Genomic DNA, 25,883 nt, shown 5'->3' on the forward strand with positions numbered 1-25,883 from the left:
CAACCCCACTTCTTGGGGCCCTAGAATTTATATATCCTTTGAAAAGTTGCCAGAATTTCAAATGTCACACACTGGCAGAAACTGTCTGCAGCTGTCAAAACCACACCCTGATGGAGCATGAGATGAACCATGGCCACCTGCTGTAAAGCAACCTCTTATCCCCACACCTGGGATTAAAATGAAAACATATTCCCATAACATTTCTGTGTTTATTAAAAGAAACCAGAACTCTCACTATACACTTGTCACATTTTTTTTTCCTCCAGAATAATCTTGTGTAAGCTGAATGTAAGTGTGGTTCTACAAAGATCTTGCCAAATCCTTTATAGTCACAGATTCCCTTCAGTGTGAATTCTTTTAGGTCCTCAAATACTACCATGATATGAAAAGGTTTTAACAAATTGATTACACACTAAAGGTTTTACTCAAGTATGAAGATACCATGAAGTGTAAAACTTTACCACACAGACTACATTTAGGGGTTTTTCTGGAGTATGACTTTTTCTCATAATTTCAAATACTGCTACATGCAAAGGCTTTTAACACGTTGCTTACATTCATAGGGTTTCCCTCCAGCATGTGTTTTTATCTATTCATAGATGACTGTGTTGTGAAAAGGCTTTTTCACATTGATCACATTTGTAAGGTTTCTCTCCAGTGTGTGTTAGTTTACATATTTTAAGGAGACTGCGATATGCAAACGTTGGGAACAAGCAAAAGAAACCTGTCCTAAATACCACCTTTTTGTTTTCAGACTCCATTTAATCATCAGGTGAAACTAACTTCAGGTTCCCATGTCCTGGGAGAGCTGGGGGCTTCCCAAAAGATGAGCAGCTTCCATTATTCATCTTTTGTTCTCCTAAACATAACTATTCTTAACCACGGCTTTTGTTATTTACTTTTTGTTTCCCAAAATATGACTGTTCTAACCACAAAAGAACAAATGAAGCTCATTAGATTGTAAAACCCAAATTCTGTATCAGTTGACACAGATCAACCACATAAGGAAAGGCCCCATCCTTAAGTCCTGATTGGTGAAAAAATTTAACTGTAATTTGGCACAGATGTTTGTGGTTTCAAGCTTAAAAGCTCTGTAACATTCTGGCTCCAGGTCACATTTCAGCTCCTGAATCTGTTCTGTGGCACTGACAGATCAGTAGCAGCTTGATTACAATAAATCCTTGTCATTTGCATTGACCCGGTTTTGAGTTGTGTTGGATCTAAGCAGTCAGCAGTCATCATAACACAAAGGCATTAAGAACATTCATAAGGTTTCCTTCCAGTGTGTGTTCTATTCTGCATTCAGAGATAACTGTCAAGGGCAAAGGCTTTATAGCATTGCTTATATTCATAGGGCTTCTCACCAGTATAAATACTTTTGTGATAATGAAGACTATGGAAATGTGCAAAGGCTTTACCATGTTAAATACATCCATAGGGTTTCTCTCCAGCATGATTTCTTACATGCCTTTGAAGACCACTGCAACATGCAAAGGCTTTCCCACATTGGTTACATTCATAAGGTTTCTCTCCAGTATGTATTCTTTTATGTATTTGAAGACTTTTGTGATGTGAAAAGGCTTTATCACATTGATTACATTTGTAGGGTTTCTCTCCAGTATGTGTTCTTTTATGTACTTGAAGATAACCATGATATGCAAAGGCTTTACCACATTGATTACATTCATAGGGTTTCTCTCCAGTATGTGTTCTTTTATGTATTTGAAGATAATCATGATATGCAAAGGCTTTACCACACTGATTACATTCGTAGGGTTTCTCTCCAGTATGTGTTCTTTTGTGTATTTGGAGATAACTGTGTTGTGAAAAGGCTTTACCACACTGATCACATTTGTAAGGTTTCTCTCCAGTATGAATTCTTTCATGTCTTTGAAGTTGACCACGATATGCAAAGGCTTTATCACACTGATTACATTCATAAGGTTTCTCTCCAGTATGTGTTTTTTTATGTATTCGGAGATAACTGTGTTGTGAAAAGGCTTTATCACACTGATTACATTTGTAAGGTTTCTCTCCAGTATGTGTTCTTTTATGTTTTTGGAGACTACTGTGATATGCAAAGGCTTTACCACATTGGTTACATTCATAGGTTTTCTCTTCAGCATGTGTTCTTTTATGTATTTGGAGACCAGTCTGATGTGCAAAAGCTTCACCATACTGAATACCTTTATAGGGTTTCTTTCCAGTGTGTGTTCTTTCATGTATTTGAAGATAACCATGATATGCAAAGGCTTTACCACAATGCTTACATTCATAGGGTTTCTCTCCAGTATGTGTTCTTTTATGTGTTTGGAGAGAACTGTGTTGTGAAAATGCTTTATCACATTGATTACATTCATAGGGTTTCTCTCCAGTATGAATTCTTTCATGTCTTTGAAGATGACTCTGACATACAAAGCCTTTGCCACATTGATTACACTGATAGGGTTTCTCTCCAGTATGTGTTCTTTTATGCATTCGAAGATGACTGGGTTGTGAAAAGGCTTTATCACATTGATTACATTTGTAGGGTTTCTCTCCAGTGTGTGTTCTTTTATGTATTCGAAGATAACAGTGATATACAAAGGCTTTACCACATTGATTACATTCATAGGGCTTCTCTCCAGTATGTGTTCTTTTATGTGTTCTCAGATAACTATGTTGTGAAAAGGATTTATCACATTGATTACATTTGTAGGGTTTCTCTCTAGTATGTGTGCTTTTATGTATTCGGAGACTACTGTGATGTGCAAAGGCTTCACCATACTGAATACCTTCATAGGGTTTCTCTCCAGTATGAATTATTTCATGCCTTTGAGGATAACTTGGATATGCAAAGGCTTTACCACATTGAGTATATTCAGTGGGTTTCTCTCCAGTATGGCTTCTTTCATGCCTGCAAAGATAATTGGTACATGTGAAAGCTTTACCACGTTCATTACACAGATGAATCTTTTTATCTGTAGGAATTAATTTTATAATTTTGTCTAATGGTAAAGAGGACTCAGATCTTAGCTTTTATCACTTTCTTTACATTGATGCTGTTTCCTTTCATTATAGGTTGTTTTACATCTTTGAAGATACCCATGATCCTTTTTCTATATGAGGATTTTCACTTATTTGAAGAGAACAGAAAGTACTCGGAGATTTACCACACTGATTGCATTCACAAATTTTCCTGTTGTGTGACTAATACTATATTTGCAAAGTAAACAAGGACAGAGAAAAATTTCTAATTCCTAAGTATTCATAGGGATTTTCTGCAGTTGGTGTTGGAGGCTTTATTCCCAATGAAGTTGGAAAACAACCAATTATAAACTTGTACCACACTCAGAAAGTCTACTCAAAGTGGAGACTATTATATATCTTCTAATTGTTCAGGAAGAAAAAGAGATACATTGCTTCTTTCAATATCCCTATGCTCACATGGATTCTATCTATTGTGACATATGATATAGCTTTTAAAAAAAGAATAACAAACAAAAGATTTCCACATTGCATTCACAGTTTGACTTTTTGTTCCTCATAGACATGTGGTATGTGATTGAAGTTTCTCCACCCTAACATTATTGATTCTCATAAACTGATGCCTCACTGAACTTAGTAATGTCACTACAGGTATACACGTATCTGCAGCTTTACTATGGACTGCTTGCTTATGAGAAGGTTTTGAACACATACTTATCACCTATTCAATGTGTATATCTTTTATGATATGTGAGTGGTACGAGACTAAACAGATTGGCAGTTCTACAGAGTAGCTATAACGTGGCTATGATTCAAACAATAATATATATTAAAGCATTATTCCCTTGTCTTCTTTCTTAGAGGAATACCTTGCAAACACAAATCAGATACTTGACATTGAAGTATGTGGTTTTGTGAGATTTAAATAATCATTGATATACTTAAAGCAGTGTTTTTTTCACTGTTGCTTTTCTTTAAAACTTCTGAGACACATTAAAATTTCTTCAGAGGCTTATTCATATCAGCTTGCAGATAATAATTACCTTCCATGTCTTCTAGAACTTTGAAAATGTTCTTCAATATTATGGTCTTCCCAATTATAACCTGAAATATAGTATCAGAAATGTATGATATATTGTTGGAAAATAGGCAAAATTTAAGTTACTATCTTCAGTGAACCTGAAGATAGTATTATTCACCTAATTTTCCCTCATTCTCAATTGGAATTACAGAAGAGCACTAATAACAAAGAAAGAGTTGTCTCCTTACTTCAAAAAGTGAAAGAAAATCCAGTCTTACCGATAGCAGTGAGGTTCCTGTAGGTCTCCAGCATTACATCTTTGTAGAGACTCTTCTGGGAAGGGTCCAGCAAAGCCCATTCTTCTCGAGTGAAGTTCACGTGCACATCATCATAGGTCATTGCAGTCTAAAATATCCCATACATGTGTACAACAGAAAACATGATACTGACAACACTGTAAATGTATACTTCATTGACAATATATTCATATAATTCTGGTGCTTCTCCGACTTATTTCCTGAATAATAAGGTTCACCTCTGTCAGTTTTTCGTCCTTTGAATAGGATACAGCCTTGTAAGAGAAATCCAATTAACAGACATAAGAAAAGAGAGACAAGTTAGCAGTACTGAGCACACATCAGAGAAATTGTAGAAAAATTACTAACTACAAAAACTGATGGTCAAGTTGGGTATATTGACTCTTGCCTTTAATCCCAGCACCCAGGAGGCAGAAGCAGGTGTATCTCATTGAGTTGGATGCCAGCCTGGTTTATGCAATGAGTTCCAGTACAGCCATAGGTACATATTAACACCCTGTCTCTCCTGCAAAAATCAAACAAGAAAAAATAGAAAGAACACAGAGGTTTTTACTGAAGTTCCTACAAAAAAAATTATACATTCACTCCAGTTCTGTATTCATCTTCCAGAATGCTGAAGTGCCCCCAGTTTAAACTGTATCATTAATAAAATCTTACTAAAAGGAAAGCATGTTTAAACAGTTACATATGGACAAATGAAAGTATTAGCAATGTAGTGGTTGATCATAAATAAGCAACACAGGGAAGGGAAGATGGCTCGGAAGCAAAGATTCTTGCTGGTCCTGCTGCTCAATTGCCAGTGCTTACACGGGGGCTCACAACCATCCACCAGTCCAAGTTCAGGAGATCCGAGGCCACCTTCTGACTACTATGCGGATCAGGTACACATGAGGTGCATATTCATGCATACAGGAAAAGTACTCATAATCATTTTTTAAAAAACAAGGTGGGCCTGCATGCCTGTAAGCTCAACATTAGGGGAGGTAGAGGCTGGTGGACCTCTGTAAGTCTGAAGTCAGCCTGGTCTACAAAGCAAGTACAGCCAAGGATACACATATAAACCGTCTTGAAAAAGAAAAAAATCAAAACAAACACAGCAGGTAGGAAGAATATTACATACCTGCAATTCAATAACACAGAAAGCTCTGATAGTATAATATCATAAATTCCTGCCATCCTGAGAAAGAGAATATTCTCTCTGCCAAATTCAAAATTCAGGAAGTGGATGAAGTACAGCACAACAGCATATGCTTGACAAAAACCTACATTCCAGGCTCATTAGCCAATGATATAAAAATGAACAACAACAAAAAGTCAGGCACATTGGCTCACATCTAATGCCAGTACTCTGAAGGCAGAATCGAGTGGATCTCTAAGTTCTAGGCCTGCCTGGTCTACATACCAACTGTCAGGACAGCCAGGGCTACACAGTGAAACTCTTTCTTCAGAAACAAAACCAACAAAATTAAAAATAGAAAAACATCAGGCTTGCAAAATAGCACTGGATACTGCAGCCTATGCAATTTAGAATTGAGCATGAGAAGGAAGCTGACTGATCAATTTCAACCTTAACACAGTAGACACACACACAAAAAAGAGAGAGAAAGAAGAAGAAATGGACTGAGTCTATAGATATCCAATCCCACCCCCAATAAGAAATCTAGAAATGTTCCTCCTACAAAAGCTACTAGACAGGAAAAACAAATCCCAGGAGGCTAATCACACCCAGGAAAACACAGGAAATAAATATTCCACAATAGCAAAATCAAAAGAGGGGAGGCACACCACATACACACACACACACACACACACACACACTCTACAATCACCAACATCAAAATAACAAAAAGTAGGAAAGTACAGGACACTGTCATCAGAATAAAATGACAACCTACAAATTGGGAAAGAATCTTCACCAATCCTATATCTGATAGAGGGCTAATATCCAGAATATATAAAGAATTGAGGAAATTAAACACTAACAAACCAAGTAATGCAATTTAAAAATGGGGTACAGAGCTCAACAGAGAATTCTCAATAGAGGAATATTGAATGGCAGAGAAACACTTAATTAAATAAATGCTCAACATCCTTAAGCATCAGGGAAATGCAAATCAAAGCGACCCTGAGAATCCACCTTTTACCCATCAGAATGGCTAAGATCAAAAACTCAAGTGACAACACGTGCTGGAGAGGATGTAGAGAAAGGGGAACCTTCCTCCATTGCTGGTGGGAATGTAAACTTGTAGAACCACTTTGGAAATCAATCTGGCACTTTCTCAGAAAATTGGGAATGGTTCTACCTCAAGTCCCAGATATACCACTCCTGGGCATACACCCTAAAGATGCTCCACCATACAACAAGGACACTTGCTCAACTATGTTCATAGCAGCTTTATTCATAAAATTCATTATTATAAGCAGATATTAGACCTACAGTACAGGTTAACCATACTACAATCCACAGACTCAAAGAAGCTAAGTAACAAGAAGTGCCCAAGGGAGGCTGTCCGAACGTCACACAGAAGGGGAAATAGAACAGACAGCAGAAGTGGATAAAGGGAACTGAGGAGGAAATAGAATGGGGAGGGCAACAAGAGTAGGAATCAGATGTGGGTAGACTGGTGGTGGGAGGTGAGAGGACTGGGAACAAGAAGAGAAACTGAGGGGTCATCTCTTTGACAATGTGGACATCTGTGACAGCGTAGGCCCCCAGGAGGATATGGATATAACTCTAGCTGAGACTCCCAACAGGGAAAACATGGAGACCAAAGTGACCACCTCCTAGCTAAGCAGGACTAGTGGAGGGAGGGGAATAACAACCCACCCACAAAACCTTTGATCCAAAACTCTGTACTCTGCCTACAAGAAGTGCAGGGATAAAGAGGGAACAGAGATTGAGGAAAATTCCAGCCAATGATTGGTCCAATCTGAGATCCACCCCACAGTAAAAAGCCAGCCCCTGACAATATTAATGATGCTCTGCTATGCTTTGAGACAGGAGCCTAACAAGACTGTTGTCTGGGAAGCTCCAGACAGCAGAGGATTGAGACAGATGCTGGGACTTGCGACCAGGCATGGGATAGAGCTCTGGCTGTGCTGTGGAAGTGTTGAGGGAAAGATGAAGGACCTAGAGAGAACAGGAACCCCACAAGAAGAAACGAGAGACAACTAACCCAGACCCACAGGGCCTTACAGAGACTAAGACATCAACTAAGGAGCATGCATGATCTGGACCTAGGCCTCGTGCACACATGTGGCTGATGGGAGGCTTGGTCTTCATATGGGGGGGGCTGATGAGTGAAATGGGGGGCTCTTTCTAACACGGACTCTATTGCCTGCTTTTGGATCACTTCCCTCTGGCAGAGCTGCCTTGCCTGGCCTCAAGGGATGAAGATATGCTCAGTCCTGACATGACTTGCTGTGCTGGGGGGGTTGATACAAGGGGGGCTCCCCTTTTCTGGGGGAAAAAAGATAGGGGAAGGAGGGGGCTGGGGGGAGAGGAGGAAGGGGCATCTATGGGATGAAAAGTAAATAAACTTAAATAAAAGAAAACACATTAAGTCTAACTTCAGTGATCCTAATAGTCTGCAACAGCCTGCATACTGTTCAAACGTCCAACATCCCTTATACCACTCAAGACAATCTCTGGACTTCCAGATCTTTTAAAATCATAAAACAAGGTATATCTTTCCAACATAATATGGCACAGAATACCCATTCCTATTCCAATAAAGAGGAATGTGTACCCAGTGAGAGAAGGTTGGACCAAGAAACCCAGCAGGGCAAACAACAAATCCTGTAGCTCTGTTTCAGACCCATCAGGCCTCATTTTCAAAATGCTTAAATGGCCCTATCCCTGTAACTTCTCATACATCTCTGTTTGGTTTCTTCCATTCCCTGTATGCAATTCTCTATGGCAAGTATATCATAGCTTGGGTATCACAACATCTTTTGATCTAAAAACACAACTCATGCTTCATCTTCACAGCTCCATGCAATGCACTCTTACAGCACCCTCCCTCACTGGGGCTCTGAGACTGCCAAACACAGATGGCAGGAATGGTGTTGAGCTGAAACCACAGAGGAAGAATGCGTGCATCTTTCTTATTTCCAGAACCAGCACAGCATGGGTGATCCTGCCATGTCTGGCTTCTAAATTAGGATGGACACTGCCACGATTGGACCACAGTTGTAGTAGGTTTTGTATGAAGTTCCTTCCTGGGACTAGGAATCACTCTGCTACTCCTTCCATTAATTAAAGACTTAGTAGGAGGGAATGTTACCTTTTGGGCACCTTCTTAGGCTTCATATCCAGAGCAAGGGTCTTACTTTTAATGGTGATAATCTTGAAAATCCCTGCCTGTTTCAGCATTTGACTAACATGTGAAATTACCCAGTGTTGTTTTTCTCTACAAACCACAGACTTGGCATTTATTTCTGCCCCACTTGTTGCTTTTTTTCTTTTTTCCATTTAGTCCTGAATGAATAACTAGCAATAGCTATCAAACAGATTCAATACTCCATCTTAGAAATCAGCCCATTATTTTTAAATTCTGCCTTATTCAATTTCTCAGGGCACAGGCAGATTTTGGGTCAAAATATCACACAAATGACCTCTAACTAAATTTTTCATGAAGTCTGCTTTCCACTGAAATTCTATGTCCTCAGCTCCCTCTGCATTACTCTTAATACCTTGATCTTCCAGGTCCTACAAGAACAGCTGACTAGGCTCTGTGTACAGCTTTCTATGTCTCATGCCATCTCAAGTCTGATATTTTCCACATTTTGGGAGCTTAGGATAGAAAATCAAGCTTCAAGAAAATTAACGCAAAAAACATGGGCAAACATTGTTTCCTGGCTTGCTCTCTCGCTTGGTCATTATGTCATGCTCAGTTAGCTCTCTTATCCAACCAAGCCTACTTGCTTAGGGATATTGCCACCTTCTTTGGAAGAGCCTTTCCACATTAATCATCAATCAGCATAACTTCTCACAGACATAGCAGCCAATCATTCCGGTGGAGGCACTTCCTCAACTGAGGCTCCCTCAGATGACTGTAGACTCTAAAATGTTGGCAACTGGAGCTAATTAGGACACAGAGACAATAATATAGGAGAAAGTTTCAAAATCCTCATGTCAATGTGTTAAGCATATTAGTTTCAAGTAGCAAAAAACAATGATGACTAAACTACTGGAAAACACAGATTGCCAAGAAATGAGGAGAAGCAAGCCTTTAGGATCAAAAAGAGAAAACTAACACTGTTTCTCCACAGAAAGTCCCCAAACTAACAAAAACTCAATAATATAGTAGATTTTCAGAAGACACAAAAAGGTGAAGGTTTATCATTTTCCAGAGAAACAACATTATAATTAGGTTTTAATTAATAAAAATACACAGCATAGATGGCACCACATCTAAAAAGGGGACAGAAAGACAGAAATAAAAGTCCTTTAAACAAAAACAACGAAATCATAATCAAAATCAAAGAAATTACTGGGCAGCACTCATCCTGTGCACTCTGCTTCTCTCCTTTGCCACTAATAGAACATGGATTGGAAGTGGCAAAAAAAACCGGTCAACTGGACAAAGAGAAAGCCTGAGGAACGGAAAAAGATATTTTAACACCAAATCCACATCATATAGAAGCCCAATACACAAAATATATAAAGACCTCAAGAAACTAAATGTTCTAAAAACAAAAACTCAAATTAAACAATGGGGTATAGATTTGGGTACAGTGGTGCATGCCTGTAATCCCAGCACTTGGGGAGGCAGAGACAGATCTCTGTGAGTTCAAGGCCAGCCTGGTCTACAGAGTGAGTTCCAGAACAGCCATAGATACAAAGATAAACCCTGTCTCACACCCCCACCCCCAAATGGCATACAGATCTAAACACAGAATTCTCAACAGAGGAATCTAAAATGGCTGAGAAAGCCTTAAAAAAATCTTCAACATCTTAGCCATCAGGGAAATACATATCAAAACTACTTTGAGAATCCATCTTACACATGTCAGAACAGCTAATATCAATAATACAAGTGACAGCTCATGCTGGCAAGGATGCAGAGCAAGTGGAACACTCTTCCACAGCTTGGAGGAGTGCAAACTAATACAGCCACTATGGAAATCAATATTTCCTCAGAAAACTGGGAATCCATCTACCTCAAGACGCAGCTATACTATTTTGGGGCATATATCCAAAAGGTGCTTCATCCTACCAGAAGGACCCTTGCTCATCCATGTTCACAGCAGCTTTGTTCATACACTCCAGAAACTGGAAACTAAAGGATGGATATCCCTAACTAAAGGATGGATAAGCAAAATGTGCTACATTTACAAAATGGAGAAGCACTCAGATGTTTAAAAATTACATCACAAATTTACAGGCAAATGAATCACCCTAAGTGAGGTAAACCCAGACCCAAAACGACAGATGTGGTACACATCCGCTTATATGTGGATATTAGCTATTAGGTAAATGATGGTCAATCAACACTCCACAGACCCAGAGAGGCTGAGGGGAGGCTACAGAGGGAAGCATGGATCTCCCTGGAAGGGGAAATAGAATAATTCTGTGAGGAGACTGGGGTTTAATGGAAACATTTTTAAAATTCAAACAGAACGGTCTGCTTCTCAACCTCATTTTAGCTTTTTCATGCAGTCTGACTAATTGTCAGAAAGCTCTCATGCCATTCAAAGAAAGCAACTTTCTTCATTTTTATAGCATACTATAATAACACATTTGATTCTCATCTCTGTAACAACTCCTGGTACAGAAAGCTTGATATTAAATTTTTCTTTTCCACATACCACCTAAAAGAACGTTAGAAAAAAAAAAAACCTTTGAAGGTGATTGCTTCAGCTGGAGTCTCTGCTTTCTGCCTTTCGTTTTCTTTTGCTGCCTGTAGGGTAGACAAGACGGCTGGACTCTCACATTCATCTGACAAATACACGTGCACTAAAGATTAAAGTCAGGTGGGAGAAAGGTGAGGGCTGACACTGCTTAAGCAGTAATTACACGCCATTTCATGACTGTGAGAGTCCTTCACAAGCGTGTAATCCTTCAACCAGTGTTACTGTCTTCATTCATTTTGCACAATGTCTTCCTGAGGCACCCAGGAAGTCTTCAACAAACAAATATTAAGGTTGACCACCATGAACATGAGAATTCTGATACTTCTCAATAAAATTTTCAAGTGCATGGAAAATTGAAGAAGCTTGCTGGGATCCATAGTAATCCTGTTATTTTATGAGAACGCTGTATAATGGAGTTGTTTGGGTTTAAGTATTATGTCCAAATGTATCAGAATACATACGTTAAATATAGGTAAGATTTTACATTACTATAACAACACAACATGGTTTCAACTGATCTTAATTGATTTCTGTGGAAAATCCCAATGCACTGCTATCATAGTTGATTTGACATGCTAATCCACAATCTGTGTCACACTCAAATTCTGGGGCATGTTTTATTTTCGCTCTTTGTTTTCTCAATTACATCATACTTAATAAGAGATCTCTTATGTCTTTTATGTGGCCATAACCATGTACTCTATGTCACTAAACTTTACAAAAGTCCTCTTTCCATGGCTTTGTACATTATTTCACATCAATTTCAGTTCCACACACTGTTGTTTGCTAAATAAATGATTATGCAGTATAATATCTTTTACTCATTTATGCAACTATAAACAACACCATTAAAGTAATGTTATTTTCAAAAAATTTTTAAGATGTTGGGTATGTTCAATTTGTAGCATAAATTCAAAATAATCCAAAGAAAAATCCCAACAATTTATTACAGGAAAGCTGATTCCAAAGCTATGTGCCATGTGAAAAGAACTCAGAATTGTCATAGGATTATGAAGAAAAAGTACATATTTGGCACAATGTGATTTCTGTATTAACCACAAAGGTACAACAATCAAAAGGTTTACTATATTTGTGAAAGAATAAGGGAATGCAGAGAAAAAGTCAAGAACATAAGCCCCAAATTATATTCACATTTTAATCGAAAGACTAAGGAAACTCAGCCAGGAAAAATGTGTATTTGACCAATGTTACCTATGATTGCTTGTGTATAAAAATTAAATAAGCACAGACGTCACATCTTCCACAAAAATAACTCAAAGTGACCCCTAAACTACTACAATTTCTGGCCCTCCAGCTACCACTGATCTCTCTTCCACACAGAGGCCCCATGCTCTAGAACTCTCTCTGTAAGTGGAGGTGATCAGAAAGGTAGGCTATGGCTCTGCAGCCCCTCATGCCTCCGCGTGATTTCAGGAGGCCCACACACAAAACAATGTTGAAGAATAATTTAATGTTTCCTGCTTCCTGCCATGTGGATTATGGCACAAGATGTGCAATCTCCCCTATGCACCTGCACAACACCAAGCACATTTGAGAAACCTCTGCATCTCAGAAACTCCTTTTGTACCCTGGAACTGAATTCCCCTGAAGCACACCATTGTGGCTGGTGGTAGTGGAAAGGTAAAAGACTTTAATCAAATATTACTGAAGGATGATCCCCATCACCTCCTTTTTACCAGTTCCCAAACTTCTAAAAACCAGACCTTTAGTTTTCAAATATGTCTTCCCAGTACACACCAAAAGTAATGTCTGTGTGTGCACACTGGAGAGTGATATTATAAGCAACACAGCTTCCTAAAGCTAGAGCTGTAGAGCTTCCCCCTCTCCAGGGAATCCACACTCAGGCAGGCTCAGAGGCCAGGGGCTCTGCCCAGACCACCACATGTACCAAAAGAACCACAGTCTGCGTGCTGGTCATCCCAGTCCAAGCCTATTGGAATCTGAGCGCTTAGCCAACCTGCTCTTCCTGATGACCACCACAGTGGCCCACCATGGCATCGACTATGGTCTCCCTCACAGCTCTATGACCAACTGCATCTGAGGCAAATATGGAAAGAGTATTCAAGCTACCTCCCAAAGGCATTCCTGATTGCTTGGCCTGCCAGGAGTCCCTCTTAGCCAGACCTCAGGACAGCAGCAGCTTCCCTATGGGAGGATTAGAGAGCAAGTGACCCAGACAGAACAGGCCTTCCTAGCTCTGCCCTTCCACCCCAGCTGCAGACAGAGCCTCAGTCTGGTAAACTTGTATTTCAGTAGAATCTTCCACTCTCTCAGGGCACCTGTGCTTTCAAGGCATAGGATCCTTTGTGTGCACATTCCATCACACATTCAACGTCCAGTGCAGCAGAGCTGGGAAGACATGCAGCCCAACTTCAGCCAAACTCAAACAGCAACAAACAATTGAAGCAAAAAGTGGCTACGACTGTGAAAGCAAGGAACAGGAAATGGGAAGCGAATGAAAAAATAAAAATAAAAAGGATCGGATGTGGCTGCTCCCAGGTGTGGTGGAGTAGAAAGTTTATTATAGATGGAAGGGAGAGCACAGCCAGAGGCTGGGAGAGCACAGCCAGAGGCTGGGAGAGCTGGGAGAGCACAGCCAGACACAGGGAGAGCACAGCCAGAGGCTGGGAGAGCACAGCCAGACACAGGGAGAGCTGGGAGAGCACAGCCAGACACAGGGAGAGCACAGCCAGAGGCTGGGAGAGCACAGCCAGACACAGGGAGAGCTGGGAGAGCACAGCCAGACACAGGGAGAGCACAGCCAGACGCAGGGAGAGCACAGCCAGACGCAGGGAGAGCACAGCTAGAGGCTGGGAGAGCACAGCCAGAGGCTGGGAGAGCACAGCCAGACACAGGTATAGCTGGGAGAGCACAGCCAGACACAGGGAGAGCACAGCCAGACGCAGGGAGAGCACAGCCAGACGCAGGGAGAGCACAGCCAGACGCAGGGAGAGCACAGCTAGAGGCTGGGAGAGCACAGCTAGACGCAGGGAGAGCACAGCTAGACGCAGGGAGAGCACAGCTAGAGGCAGGGAGAGCACAGCCAGACGCAGGGAGAGCACAGCTAGAGGCAGGGAGAGCACAGCTAGAGGCAGGGAGAGCACAGCCAGACGCAGGGAGAGCACAGCTAGAGGCAGGGAGAGCACAGCCAGATGCAGGGAGAGCACAGCTAGACGCAGGGAGAGCACAGCTAGAGGCAGGGAGAGCACAGCCAGATGCAGGGAGAACACAGCTAGAGGCAGGGAGAGCACAGCTAGAGGAATCCTTAAGAAAGAGCAGCTGGGAGAAGGGCAACCCAGCCCCTGGGCTAAAGGGTGGGACTGGAAGAACCTGACAGCCAGGGCCACATTGACCTGTTAAATAGGCACCTCAGACATTTATCCCAGGGTTTAAGACTTACCAGTAGGAAAAAAAAAAAAATGAGAAGATTTTATAATCTCCAATTTTATTTTTAAAAATTGAAACAGGCTTTATGGTCCAATACTCCACAGGGTGACACATATGTACTAGAGCCCACCAAGCACTATACACACCTTTTCTCTCAGGCTGCGTACTTTCGGACAGGAAGAAATAGCATTCCTGTTAGGCAGAGCCATACCAGTTTATCAAGATCTTCTGTGTTGGTTAAACTACAGATATTTTGTTTCTAGAAATAAGTTCAGTTCCTTTTCCAGATTCTTGATTGCCCTGGTCTGTGAACCCACAAATGGCCAGCTTGGACTTTTACTGACTGACTAAAATAGATTACCTGACTACTCACTGCAAATGCCAACTACTGTCAAAACTCTCACCTTCCTTCCTCCTCCTCCCTTTCTGTGCTATGCCTACAACAATTTCAAAGTTGGTCAGTGAGCTCAGTTCTTACACAGGCCCCTCTTTACTTGTAAGTAGGAGTATCCTCTCCACTGGTCTCTTTTCCTTCTCAGGGACCAGTCAGAGCCCAGCCTGGAAGGAGCTGCAGGACTGTCTTCCAGGGACAAGGCATCAGAGGAAGGATCAGGTGTTCAAAGCAATTCTCGATTACATGGGATAAGGCAAGCCTGAGCTACAAGAGAATACTGCTCTAAACAGAAACAAATAATCAAAGCACCTGAATTCTTAATGAACTGGAGACATTGAAGAATAGAAACAAATAAAAGACTAGAACAGTGATGCATTAAGAAAATGAAATTTAAAAATACCAACTGACTTCTTAAAAACATATAGTTTTAAAACACCGTTTAACTATACTGACTTTGAAAAAGAGGACACAGCATTAATAAGATCCAGTGTTACCTTGCCCCTATGTGCAATGTTAGCTGCTAAGACCTGTGACCTGACACACACAGTTATAGCCAAAGACCTCTATCCCAATCCTCTGTGCTATGTCAATGAGGACTGCACCTATCTTCATAGGAGTCTCCTAACCAGAAATTTGATATTCATTGTCTCAGCATAACCTCTCCAAATTGCACACCCACTAAAGTGGTCTGTTTTCATTCACATGCATGAATTAATACATGCTGGGAAATTATACAGTCACTCACCCTGCAGCTGGCTCCCTTAAGCTTTCATCTTTGTTCTAGCTATTTCTTACTGTTTCACTCTGCAGTAGTGTACACAATAAACTGTTCCTCCTGTTCTGGTCAGAAGGCAGAAGCCATGCTACACATACAAATCTTTTTCTGTTACTGCAATGGACAGTTAATTACATGACTCAAATGAGTAATTTTTAAACTCTGTTGTGGGATATCCCTTTAACTTAAGGATTTAGGAAGTTTAATCAAAAGGAAAGCAAGGTCATTGCCCTGGGGAGCAAGAGATTGGGAGCACAATGGCCTCCATCAACATAGCTTGTCTCAGAAACATTTTCTTTAAAGGCTGAAGATGCAGATATTCTAAAATCAATATGCCTTCCCAGGGAGAAATCACTCCACACACAAAAGATTAATTTAAAAAAAAAATCTCTTTAATAATAGCTTGCATCCAGCTCTGGTTTGTAGTGACATTTTTGAGAATTATGGAATTTTGGTTTCTTAAAAATCAAATAAATATTACAAGAATGTGCTTTCATCTCAATCCCAGGTGTGGGGATGTGGGGCTGTGCAGACTATCCCCAGCAGCTGACTATGATTTGCCTCGTGCTCTAGCAGAAGCATGGTTTTGCCAGCTGCAGATAATTTCTGTGATGGTGTGACTTTTGGAATTCTGGAAACTTTTCAGAGGGTACATAAATTTGAGAGCCCCAAGTGGCGGTGTGGGGGTTATTGGTCTCTTGGGGAGGTTGTTGTGGTTCGTTAGTAGCTGTGGTCAAAGAAGAAACAAAAGGAAAAGAATTAAATTCAGGGACCTCTTTCTCCTCTATCCTTGTTTCCCTCCTATCTAGTATTAGGGAGTAAATTAGGGGTGCGGGGTGGGGGTGATGAAGCCGGGGAACCACAAAGTAACAGAGACCAGATGCACCGGTTAATGCTAAAAGGGCAGCCAGCCTAGCACAGATTTTGCATTCCACATATGCTGGTGTGCCAGAAAGGTTCAGTTTTCTTCTTGAGAAACCCACGGTTCTGCCACATGGGCAAGATGACACCTGCTGACAACCATTTGAAAAGGAAAAACACTGTTGTGTTGAGTGCTGGCCTGCTCAAGAAAGGCTTTCCCTGAGGTCCTCATGTATGGAGAATGACAGCTCCTTCTGAAACCCAGGAACTTGCTTGGCAGAGCCAGTAAGTCTTGGGCCTACGCCTCGGGAGCTTTTCCTAAGGCCCTGAGAAATAAAACAGCTCCTTCTCTAAAACCAGGAATATGCTTGGGAGATCTGGTAACGCCTGTATGTAGCCAGGGCCTTAGGGGAAGGTTTGCGTGTAGCAGAACTATGGTTTCTCAAGAAAACTGAACCTTGACGGCACACCAGGCCTCGGCGCTGACTGTGATCCTGTAATGCCCCACTGAGTAGCTTGTCAAACACCCGCTCTTTGATATGGGGATGGGCCTGGTGGTTGGCTGTAAATCACAGCTGTTTCCTTTGCCATGGTTTGGAGCTGTATTTCTGGACAGTCCTGGGGAACAGATGTGTATCCTAGCATTCTAACCTCTAACCGGCCTGGTTAGCATACTACTTGTTTGCGGGGTGGGTTTCTTTGGTTGGTTGGTTGGTTGGTTGGTTGGTTGGTTGGTTGGTTGGTTTTGGATTTTTTGTTTTTTTTTTTCCCAGAGCTGAGGACCGAACCCAGGGCCTTGCTAGGCAAGCGCTCTACCACTGAGCGATTCCCCAATCCCTGGGGTGTTGTAGAGGCAATCCTCCAACATCTAAATTCTACTTGGTGTCACTTACTATCTCCTAAGCGTTGGTAAATCCTTTACATCATCAGTTCTGCTCTTTTTACATCGCAGCTTACTGCTGGAGGACTACCCAACACAAGAGACGCCGTTTACAACCGCCACAAATTTAACTCAAAATGGATCCTGTACCTAAAGGTGAAATGCTGAGGCAGAACTTGTAGAAGATGCTGCGGAAACTAGGGCTCTCCAGGTCTGGCATCCTGCCAAGGGTGTTTCTCTACACAGGTCCCTGCTCCAAATGCTCTGCGCGGATGCAGCCTCCATAGAAAAGTTATTCAAAGGCCACGCTGGACAAGGGACCTCACAGGTGGCCGCATCTGGCCGCCGGTTCCCGCCCAGCCCCGGGGAGGACCCACACACCAGCCCCCGCTGCTCAGCTGCCGGCTCCTCCCGGTTGTGGCAGTGACCAAGTGCTCACCATGGCGACTTCGGAGCCTGCTCCCCTCACAGCAGCGCCCAGCAGCAGCGCTCAAAGAACTACACACCGAACCTTTCAAGCCTCCTCAGCCACTGAGGGCCTGCAGCTCGGCACCCGGAAGAACCCGCCTCCTCTCTGATTGCAAGGCCCTGATTGGCCAGTGATTCTTGAGTGACATGAGCACCGCCCTTAGGGTTAGAGTGTAACGAAGGGCTGTGGGTCGTAGCCCACACCTTTTCCAGATATGCAGAAGTCTGCATTTCAGTAGCACTTGTGCGCATCCTGTCTGTGTTCTCACCCAGCCGAGGACCGACCACTCCAGCTCCCGCAGCTCAGCCGCCTGCTCCTGCCCTTTGTGGGCAGCGTCACTGCATTCCTTTACCGGGTCCCAAATTCAGAGATTGCCTGAGCTAGCCTCATAGCACACAGGAAGAGCTTTGTCTTCTCCTGGAATCAAGGTGGGTAGCTTGCATACCCCATTACTCATCTTCAGTGGAGGTATTAATCTGTCCCACAAGTGGAAAGGTGCCTAGATTACTAACAACTAAAGAGATTTTAGGAAACAAGATTTGTGTTCTGTGGCTTCATGCTGGGTTCAGGTAAAGTGCGGCTACTTTTTACCCGGTAGGTATGAGACAAGCCTGGGAGAAAAGCAGGAAACAGATGACGAAGAGTGTGGAGCACTATTGTCAGCCAGCACCTCCTCCTCAGTGAGAAGGTGAAGAATTGTTTTCTCACAACACAGACACAGCTGTATTGGTCAAGGCTCCCTAGTTGAACAGAATTAAGAGAAGAAATCTAAATATGTAGAAAGTGGAGCCAAGTGGGGCAGCGCAGGCCGGTAATCCCAGCACTTGGGAGGCAGAGGCAGGCAGATCTCTGTGAGTTCAGCCTGCGAGGCCAACCTGGTCTACAAAACGAGTCCATGACAGTCAAGGCTACACAGGGAAACCCAGTCTCGAAAAACCATTTTTTAAAAAAGTGTATTTATTAGACTGACTCACAGGCTGTGGTCCAACTAACTAGTCCAACAATGGCTGTCTACAATGAAAAGTTGAAGCATCCAGTGAGAGACCAAAGAATTGAAAATTGGTTTTCGGGGTATTAGTTTGGAGTTTGGAGCACAGGCCAGAGTGAAGGCCAGCCAGGTGGAGGCATGTCCAGCCACCTGGGGAAAGGAACTAGCTTTACTGCATTCTTTTCCTATATGCTAGAGATACAGTTGCTAGGAAACCGGCCCAGGTGGCCAGGCCAGAACAGTTCGTGGTCTTGGCCCCTAAAGCAAACCAATCATTTCAAAAGTCATCTCCCTTACCCAATCATGTAACGCCAAGGCATGTAATTCCCTGCTTGTATTTTTTTCCCTTTAAAAACCTTGTTCCCCTAGACTGTGGGGCCGCATTCCGCTCCTGCTTCCACAGGAAGTTTGCAATCTGTGTTCAAGCACATATGCAATAAACCTTCATGTATTTGCAGCAGAGCTGATTCCTAGTGGCCTTTGGGGGTCTCACCAATTGGGCATAACACCAGTAGTGCTTCAGTCCGTGTTGCTGGATGTCTCAGCTTGTCTTAAGTATATAGCAGAATCCCAAAGAAGGAGGTTCTAATGCCAGAAAAAAAAAAAAAAATACCCTGCTAGCAGAGGTAGGGTAAACAAAGAGAAAGAGCTACCATCTTCAGTGTCCTTTATATATGCGGACAGCCACCAGAAGCTGTGGCCTAGATTAAAGCTGGATCTTACCACCTCACATGATCCAGATTAAAGAAGGGTTTCTCCACTTCAAAAAATCCCACATAGTACCCAATTCTTTGGGTTTTAGTTCATTCCAGATGTAGTCAATTTGCCTACCAAGAATAACCATCACGTCAGCCAAGACAGAAAAGCAGATAATTTTTTTTTTTTTTTCCGTGTGGCAGGCAAGGAGAACATGGGTATTATTTCCAAAGCAATGGTTTTCTTCAACAAAGAAAGCATTGAGATTTTACGTAGAGAGTCTGGATATCTTCACATACAGGTTTTCCTGTTCCTATGCGTGCTAAGTTAAATCCTCTTCTGAACGTGGTCACAATATAAAAGCAGAAATATCTAAGGGCATTCAGAGCTCTGAGTCATGCAGAAACATATGTAAATTATAAGGAAATGCCTCTGGAATGTTCATCTTGTACCACAAGTTGTTAGCTGGAAATCAAGGAAGGCATGGAGCCTGTGCTACCTGCCAGTCATGATGTGTGATCTCACAGACAGATGTATCCATGCCACAATTCTCACACATACGGAAGACAAAGAATACAAATTCAGAAACATCAAGAAAAAGTTACCTATTAGCACTGTGGGCCATGCTTTCAGAGGATCAGCTTTGCTGGGTTGTTTTAACCTCAGTCAGGCTGCTTTTGCCTCTGAGCAAACTGGCTCAGAGAAGGCCACTGCTGCCTCCATGCAAAACCAGGAGTTAATTTTAACTAGCCTTCACTACTGTCTGTCTCAGGGCTGTGACATCACTGTATAGAGTTCTATTTCTTAAGCTTTATTTTTATTTTATATGTGTGGGTGTTTATCTGACTGTGTGCAGTGTCAACAGAGGCCAGAAGACAGCAGGAGATGCCTCAGGCTGGAGCTACAGCAAATGGTTAGCTACCGTGTGGTCTCTGGAGACAGAACCTGGGCCCCCAGTAACAACACCCAGTGCTCTTAACCTCCAAGCCATCTCTCCAGCCCCTTTTTATACATTTTAATTAAAATAGATTACATCACTTTTCCCCTCCAGTCTTCTCTCTATCCCTACCTAAATTCTTCCCAGCCAATTTCTTCCTTTTCTAGTATGTGTGAATAAGTATGCTCAAATATAAATGAATAAAATATAAATATAATATAAATGAATAAATATAAATATAAATGAATAAAACTTGCTGAGTCCATTTCTGTTGGTTGTGTGTATAAGGTTTCAGGTTGCATTGGATAACCAAATAGGGAGCTTATCTTTGCCTGAGGCTAATCCTCTCACTTGTAGGAGAAATCCACTCTTTAATGAGCAACAGATTGTTGGGAGTACAAAGGTCCTTGAGCCCACAGATCACTAGGGAAACCAGGAATGTTAAACACACAGGGGCCTCTTCTCAATGAAGGAGATAAAATACCTGCACTTAATCCAAAAGGCTGGAAGTGGGTTTTGTTAATGGCCTGGTGACCTCTTTGCTATCTGTGGAGGCAGACCTCACCTACCTTTTGCTATAGAGGCAAACCATATTCAAATTTTTCAGAACGATTACTAGAGTCCTTCTTCTATAGACTATTACCTATCCTTAGGGGAGATGTCACACGTACTTTATGACTGGCTGACCTCTATGCTATTGGTCAGAGACCACATTAAATCTAGATCTTTTAGCTATAAAATCCACCCTCATGGTTACATGTTCTTTGTTAAGGAGTTTCTATGAAGTCACACCTTAACCTTTATTGTGTACCTGGAATTGGACTGATTGTTATCTAGAAATATTTTTCCAAACTGTACCGTGTTTTCAACATTCTAGCAATGAGCTGGCCAGTATTAGACTCCTCCAAGGTTGATCCAGATGAACAAAGTCAATCTGCACCAGGTTTTCATTCACATCTCTTAGAGTGGTTTGCTTCTCTGTCTGATACCTGAAGGAATGCCCTCAACAGAAGTCTGACCCCCAAGTGAACAGAATGACTTGAACAGAGAACATTATCAGAAATAGGAAACCTTGGCTAGAAAGTACCTGAGAAGCTAAGAGCATTGAAGTTTCATCCAGATCACCCAGGTCTCAGTCCCAGTATACAAGACAGCTCACTACTATCTGTAATTCACTTTCCAGGGTTTTTTGCTCTATCTTCTGGCCTCCCTGGTCAACTGGAATGAACATGGTACAAAGACACACATGCAGGCACAACACTCATACACATAAAAGAATGACTAAACTTCTTTTTGTAAGAGAGACACAGACAGACAGATGGACAGAACTTGCACCATAAAACTCGAGGTTCAAGGTGGGCATAGTAATGCATTTCTTCAATCCTAGCATTCAGACCATAGAGGCAGGAAGATCACTGTGAGTTTGAGGAAAGCCTGTGCCACAAAATTTATTTTATGGCCAAGCCAAACCTGTAGTCTCCACTGAAATAGGAGAGAAGAGCAGCCTGATTAAAAATGGGGGATCTTTTTTAATTCTAGCTCAAGGCTGAGGTACATAGCAAGTGATTACAAAAGTAGAATTTTTTGCAGTAATTACTAAATTACAGCCAGTTCTCAGAATATACTATGAACAATGCAAACAATTTATGATATATAAATCTCAAGATTAGAGAGGAAAAACTAGTCAAAAAAAGTTGACCTTTATCTTGGGCTATGATTAGAGAAAACACCATAGTGAACAAAATAAAAATAAATCAAATTTTAACATTAGGTTTTATTAGGAAAATGAAAAAATGTACTTAGCTTAACAAATATAATTTTGATTTGTTCTCTTTGTTTGAGACAGGGTCTCATTTAGAACTTCAGCTGACCTTGATTCACTAAGTACACTATAATGTATAATACATATTGAATCTTTAATAAATAGCAGTATAAATTTAACCCTGTGCCTTCGGACCATCATTCCTAGCATGACACTCTTCTATAGAAGAGGGAACTGAGAAGTTTTTGATATATCTGGTTAGAAGTAAACAAGAATGTTTTTAGCAGGGTTGCTTCACCATGGAAGTCTAGACCCATCCATTGTGGGATCACTCCTAACCTAAAGGCACAGGATGATGCTAACTGCTCTAGAGCTAAAGTTAGAGAATTTTGTGCTGGTTTCTGTAGTTGAAAGGGGAGGTTTTCTTTGTTCTGAGCTTCCACACAGCACTTCGGTATCGTTACCTTCGTATCGCTGTCATGAAACACACCATGGCCAAGGAAAATTGTAATTGAAGGCCTCGATGGCGTGTGATTCCAAAGGGTTAGATCTATGATGGCAGCAGCAAGAGCTGAGAGCTTACATTTTGAACCTCAGACAAGCGAGCACAGTTGCATGGTCAGGAGTTTTGCACCCTAAGTGCCTGTCTGATGCACCTCTTTCACAAAGGCCACAGCTGTGCTCCTTCCCAAACAGTTCCACCAACTGGAAAATAAGTATTCAAACATGAGTCTCCAAAAGCTATTCTCATTTAATCACCACGTATTTCTTCAGCTCTTAGATAGTGAAAACGACTATTTCTCTGTCATACTCTACCGTATCCTCAAATGAGACTGTTATGTTTCCAGCATACAATACCACAGAATAAACAAACCTACTCCACAAAAAATTGGAGCCTAGAAAAGAATGAACAGAACAAAGCAAGACCAAAGTCCAGCATGGAGAACATCAAATCCTGTAGCTACTTGTTTAGCTTCTTGGATTCAAAGGACTTAAGTATTTGCACCCTTCACACTCTGTCACCTGAAGCAAATATAGCTTCTTTTACACCAACTTCACTACCTGCCTACAGCTTTCTTCTAAGCTGGTTCTCGTCGCCCAAGTCTCTTGTATATGGTATTCTATTTTATTTTATTGAAAGTGGTTGGAGGGGGCTGGAGAGATCATTCAGCTGTTAAGACATAGTTTCATTCCTAACACTCACAAGGCAGCTCACAATGGTCTGTAGCTACGGTTCCAAAGGAACCATAAATCTAAATAGTAGAGTATAAGCTGGTACCTGGCATTGATTTGAGAGGTCAATGAGAGGTCTTTTTTGAGTACTGACATAAATTCAAAAATTAGTGATATAAAATATACTTCTGTCCGACAAGGGAACATGAGAGAATTTCTTAACTTACTGTCTTCTGATAGTAACTGACAACATGTGATGTAAAAAATGAAAGGTATATTCTAGCCTATAGTTCCAGGGAAAATATTCCATTAGGGTAGGAAAGATTTGGAAAGTGTTGAGAATCTAGCTTAGTAACTGGGTCTGAGGTCAGGAATCAGAGATAGACTAGAAAGTTACAGCAGCCATAAACCTTGAGTACCTGACAGCAACCCATTTTTCAAAGGAGGCTCCATTTCTTAAGGTTGCACAACTACAAAACAGCATTGTTAGCTTGGGATCGAACATATAAACTTTGGAGGATAATTCACATTCAAACCATAAAACTTAATTCTGGAGCCAAGTATCAGTGACTATGACCTAGTAAAACAGATTAGATTAATACAAAAATCTGTGTTTTTATATAATAACAGTTTCATAGGGTTTTTTCACCTACAATAAGAGAACAAAGAAAGTTATGAATAAAAGCCTTTAAAACACATTAATGGAAGCATGACATAACGTAAGTATGTTACATCAAAGTGGGGAAATCCCTCTTAGACATTTCAGATTGGACCTCATGACAATGTTAGTCTATCAATGGATGAATAGTAAGATAGACTGGCAGTGGAGACTGTGGTCCTCCTATAAGTTATATAGATTGCAGGAACAGATTACTCACAGTGTCACAATGAAGTTCAATGCTTCCTTTCTTTTCTGTTTGCTTGGCTCATTTGTAAATGGAAAGGTCTTGCTGGTGAAACAAGAAGCTCTGTATTAGTGACAATTAAACAATTTGTTTCCTTTTTTAGAAAGAGAGTCTAAGAAAAATATAATTTTTAACTAGTGTACCATTAAGTACTTGTTCCCCTTATATGGTAGCCAGAATGTTTTGTAGAAAAAGAAGAAGACACTTTCTGTTTGAGTTATCAAGATCAAATTATATTCAGTGGGTAGAATTGCAGCCAAATCAGATTTTTGCAAGATTAAGGGGGGTGTTTCTGAGGGAATTCTAAAAGAGACATTTCAAAGGACAAGAAAGAGTTTTCAAGAGTACAAAGTAGGTATCCCTATTGGCAGGTATTCCTCACAATTCTATGGAGTCTACCATATGCCCATTTGAGCATGCCATTCATATCCATTGAAGGGAGGGAGCGGAAGTCCAGCTGCAGGAGCATGCAGGAGGAGAGCATCAAGCAGGCCCAAGTGAAGAGAAGCTGAGAGTCAGAGCCCTGTGAAGGAACTGGACTCTAAGAAGAATTTAGAACCAAATTAGCAGACAAGTGGTTGGCACATTCCTCAGGGGTGGGCTTGAGAAGGCTCTTGCTTTGAAGCAGCCATTGATGGGAGCAGGTGTGCCCTATAGTCTCTGTTCCCATACAGCTCTGACCACTGCATACTTAAGAGCACATGGAAGGGTGACCAGATGGAGTGATCAAGCTTTGGAGCCAGGGAGAAGAAATAGAGAAAGGAGAGTTTTTTCACATTCCCCATTTGCTTGGGCAGTGTATTGAGGTCATATTTTATTCATAAATCTAGAAGGTAGGTGTAGGTATCCTGTTGGGGAGCTTGGAGGTCCAGGTGAGGGTACCGTTCCCATGAGGAGAGAAGTAAGTCACAGTCCTGATCCCAAGACATCCCAAGGACACAGGTCGACTAGAACAGGTCGGTACAGACTGCCCAGCAGGCCATCATGCACTGGTCAGGGACCAGGACAAGTTTCTCAAGAAGACACAGTTCCACCTAGCACTAGGAGTTTTGACTCCCGAGAGAGAAAGCCAAAACCAAGCTGGTAGAAGAGAAAGTTTCACCCAAGAAAATGATCTGATGAAGGTGGGCAAAAAGGGTCAGCAGCAGCCATTTCACCAACCAGGAAAGGGAAATTCAGCTGCTGGTGTTGGATGGAGTGCCTAGTGATCAGTGGACCAGAAAGCAAATCTGTTGTGGGCAGGCATAGAAGGGATCCTGGTGTGCCAAGACAATGGGAGAGCCCCAAGTTTCACAGTACCAACATTATAATAATAATTATTATGCCAGGAAACATAATCTGGTATAAGGAAGTTTATTTGGGGGAAGGGAGGGGAAGAGCAGTTAGGGCCTCCAGGAGGAAGGGTAGAGGCAGATGATTGGATATGTAGACAGGCAGAGAGACAGACAGGGCAGAGAAGGACAGAGACAGTC

The 25,883-nt window shown here is 41.6% G+C and overlaps 1 protein-coding gene across 1 annotated transcript; it reads right to left on the reverse strand.

Annotated features, from left to right (window-relative positions):
- Positions 1–195: 195 nt before the first annotated feature.
- Positions 196–18,035, reverse strand: LOC110542113 (zinc finger protein 431-like). Its single transcript, XM_060386204.1, has 4 exons — positions 17,921–18,035; positions 4,267–4,393; positions 4,011–4,071; positions 196–2,896 (listed from the first exon to the last, which is right to left on the reverse strand). Exons 1-4 carry the CDS (start codon positions 17,921–17,923, stop codon positions 1,423–1,425), a joined length of 1,665 nt encoding a protein of 554 aa, XP_060242187.1. The 5' UTR covers positions 17,924–18,035; the 3' UTR covers positions 196–1,422.
- Between the last annotated feature and the right edge of the window lie 7,848 nt (positions 18,036–25,883).

This window comes from Meriones unguiculatus, chromosome 7 (assembly GCF_030254825.1).
Source record: "Meriones unguiculatus strain TT.TT164.6M chromosome 7, Bangor_MerUng_6.1, whole genome shotgun sequence".
NCBI lineage: Eukaryota > Metazoa > Chordata > Mammalia > Rodentia > Muridae > Meriones > Meriones unguiculatus.

Bases quoted from the DNA above. Each gene is read 5' to 3' on its own strand.
- LOC110542113 (XM_060386204.1), bottom strand. The intron at 4,072-4,266 runs GTAAGACTGGAT...ACTATATTTCAG, and splicing joins CAGGAACCTCACTGCTATCG to GTTATAATTGGGAAGACCAT. The intron at 2,897-4,010 runs GTAATTATTATC...TTATCTTTGCAG, and splicing joins AGTTCTAGAAGACATGGAAG to GCATGAAAGAAGCCATACTG.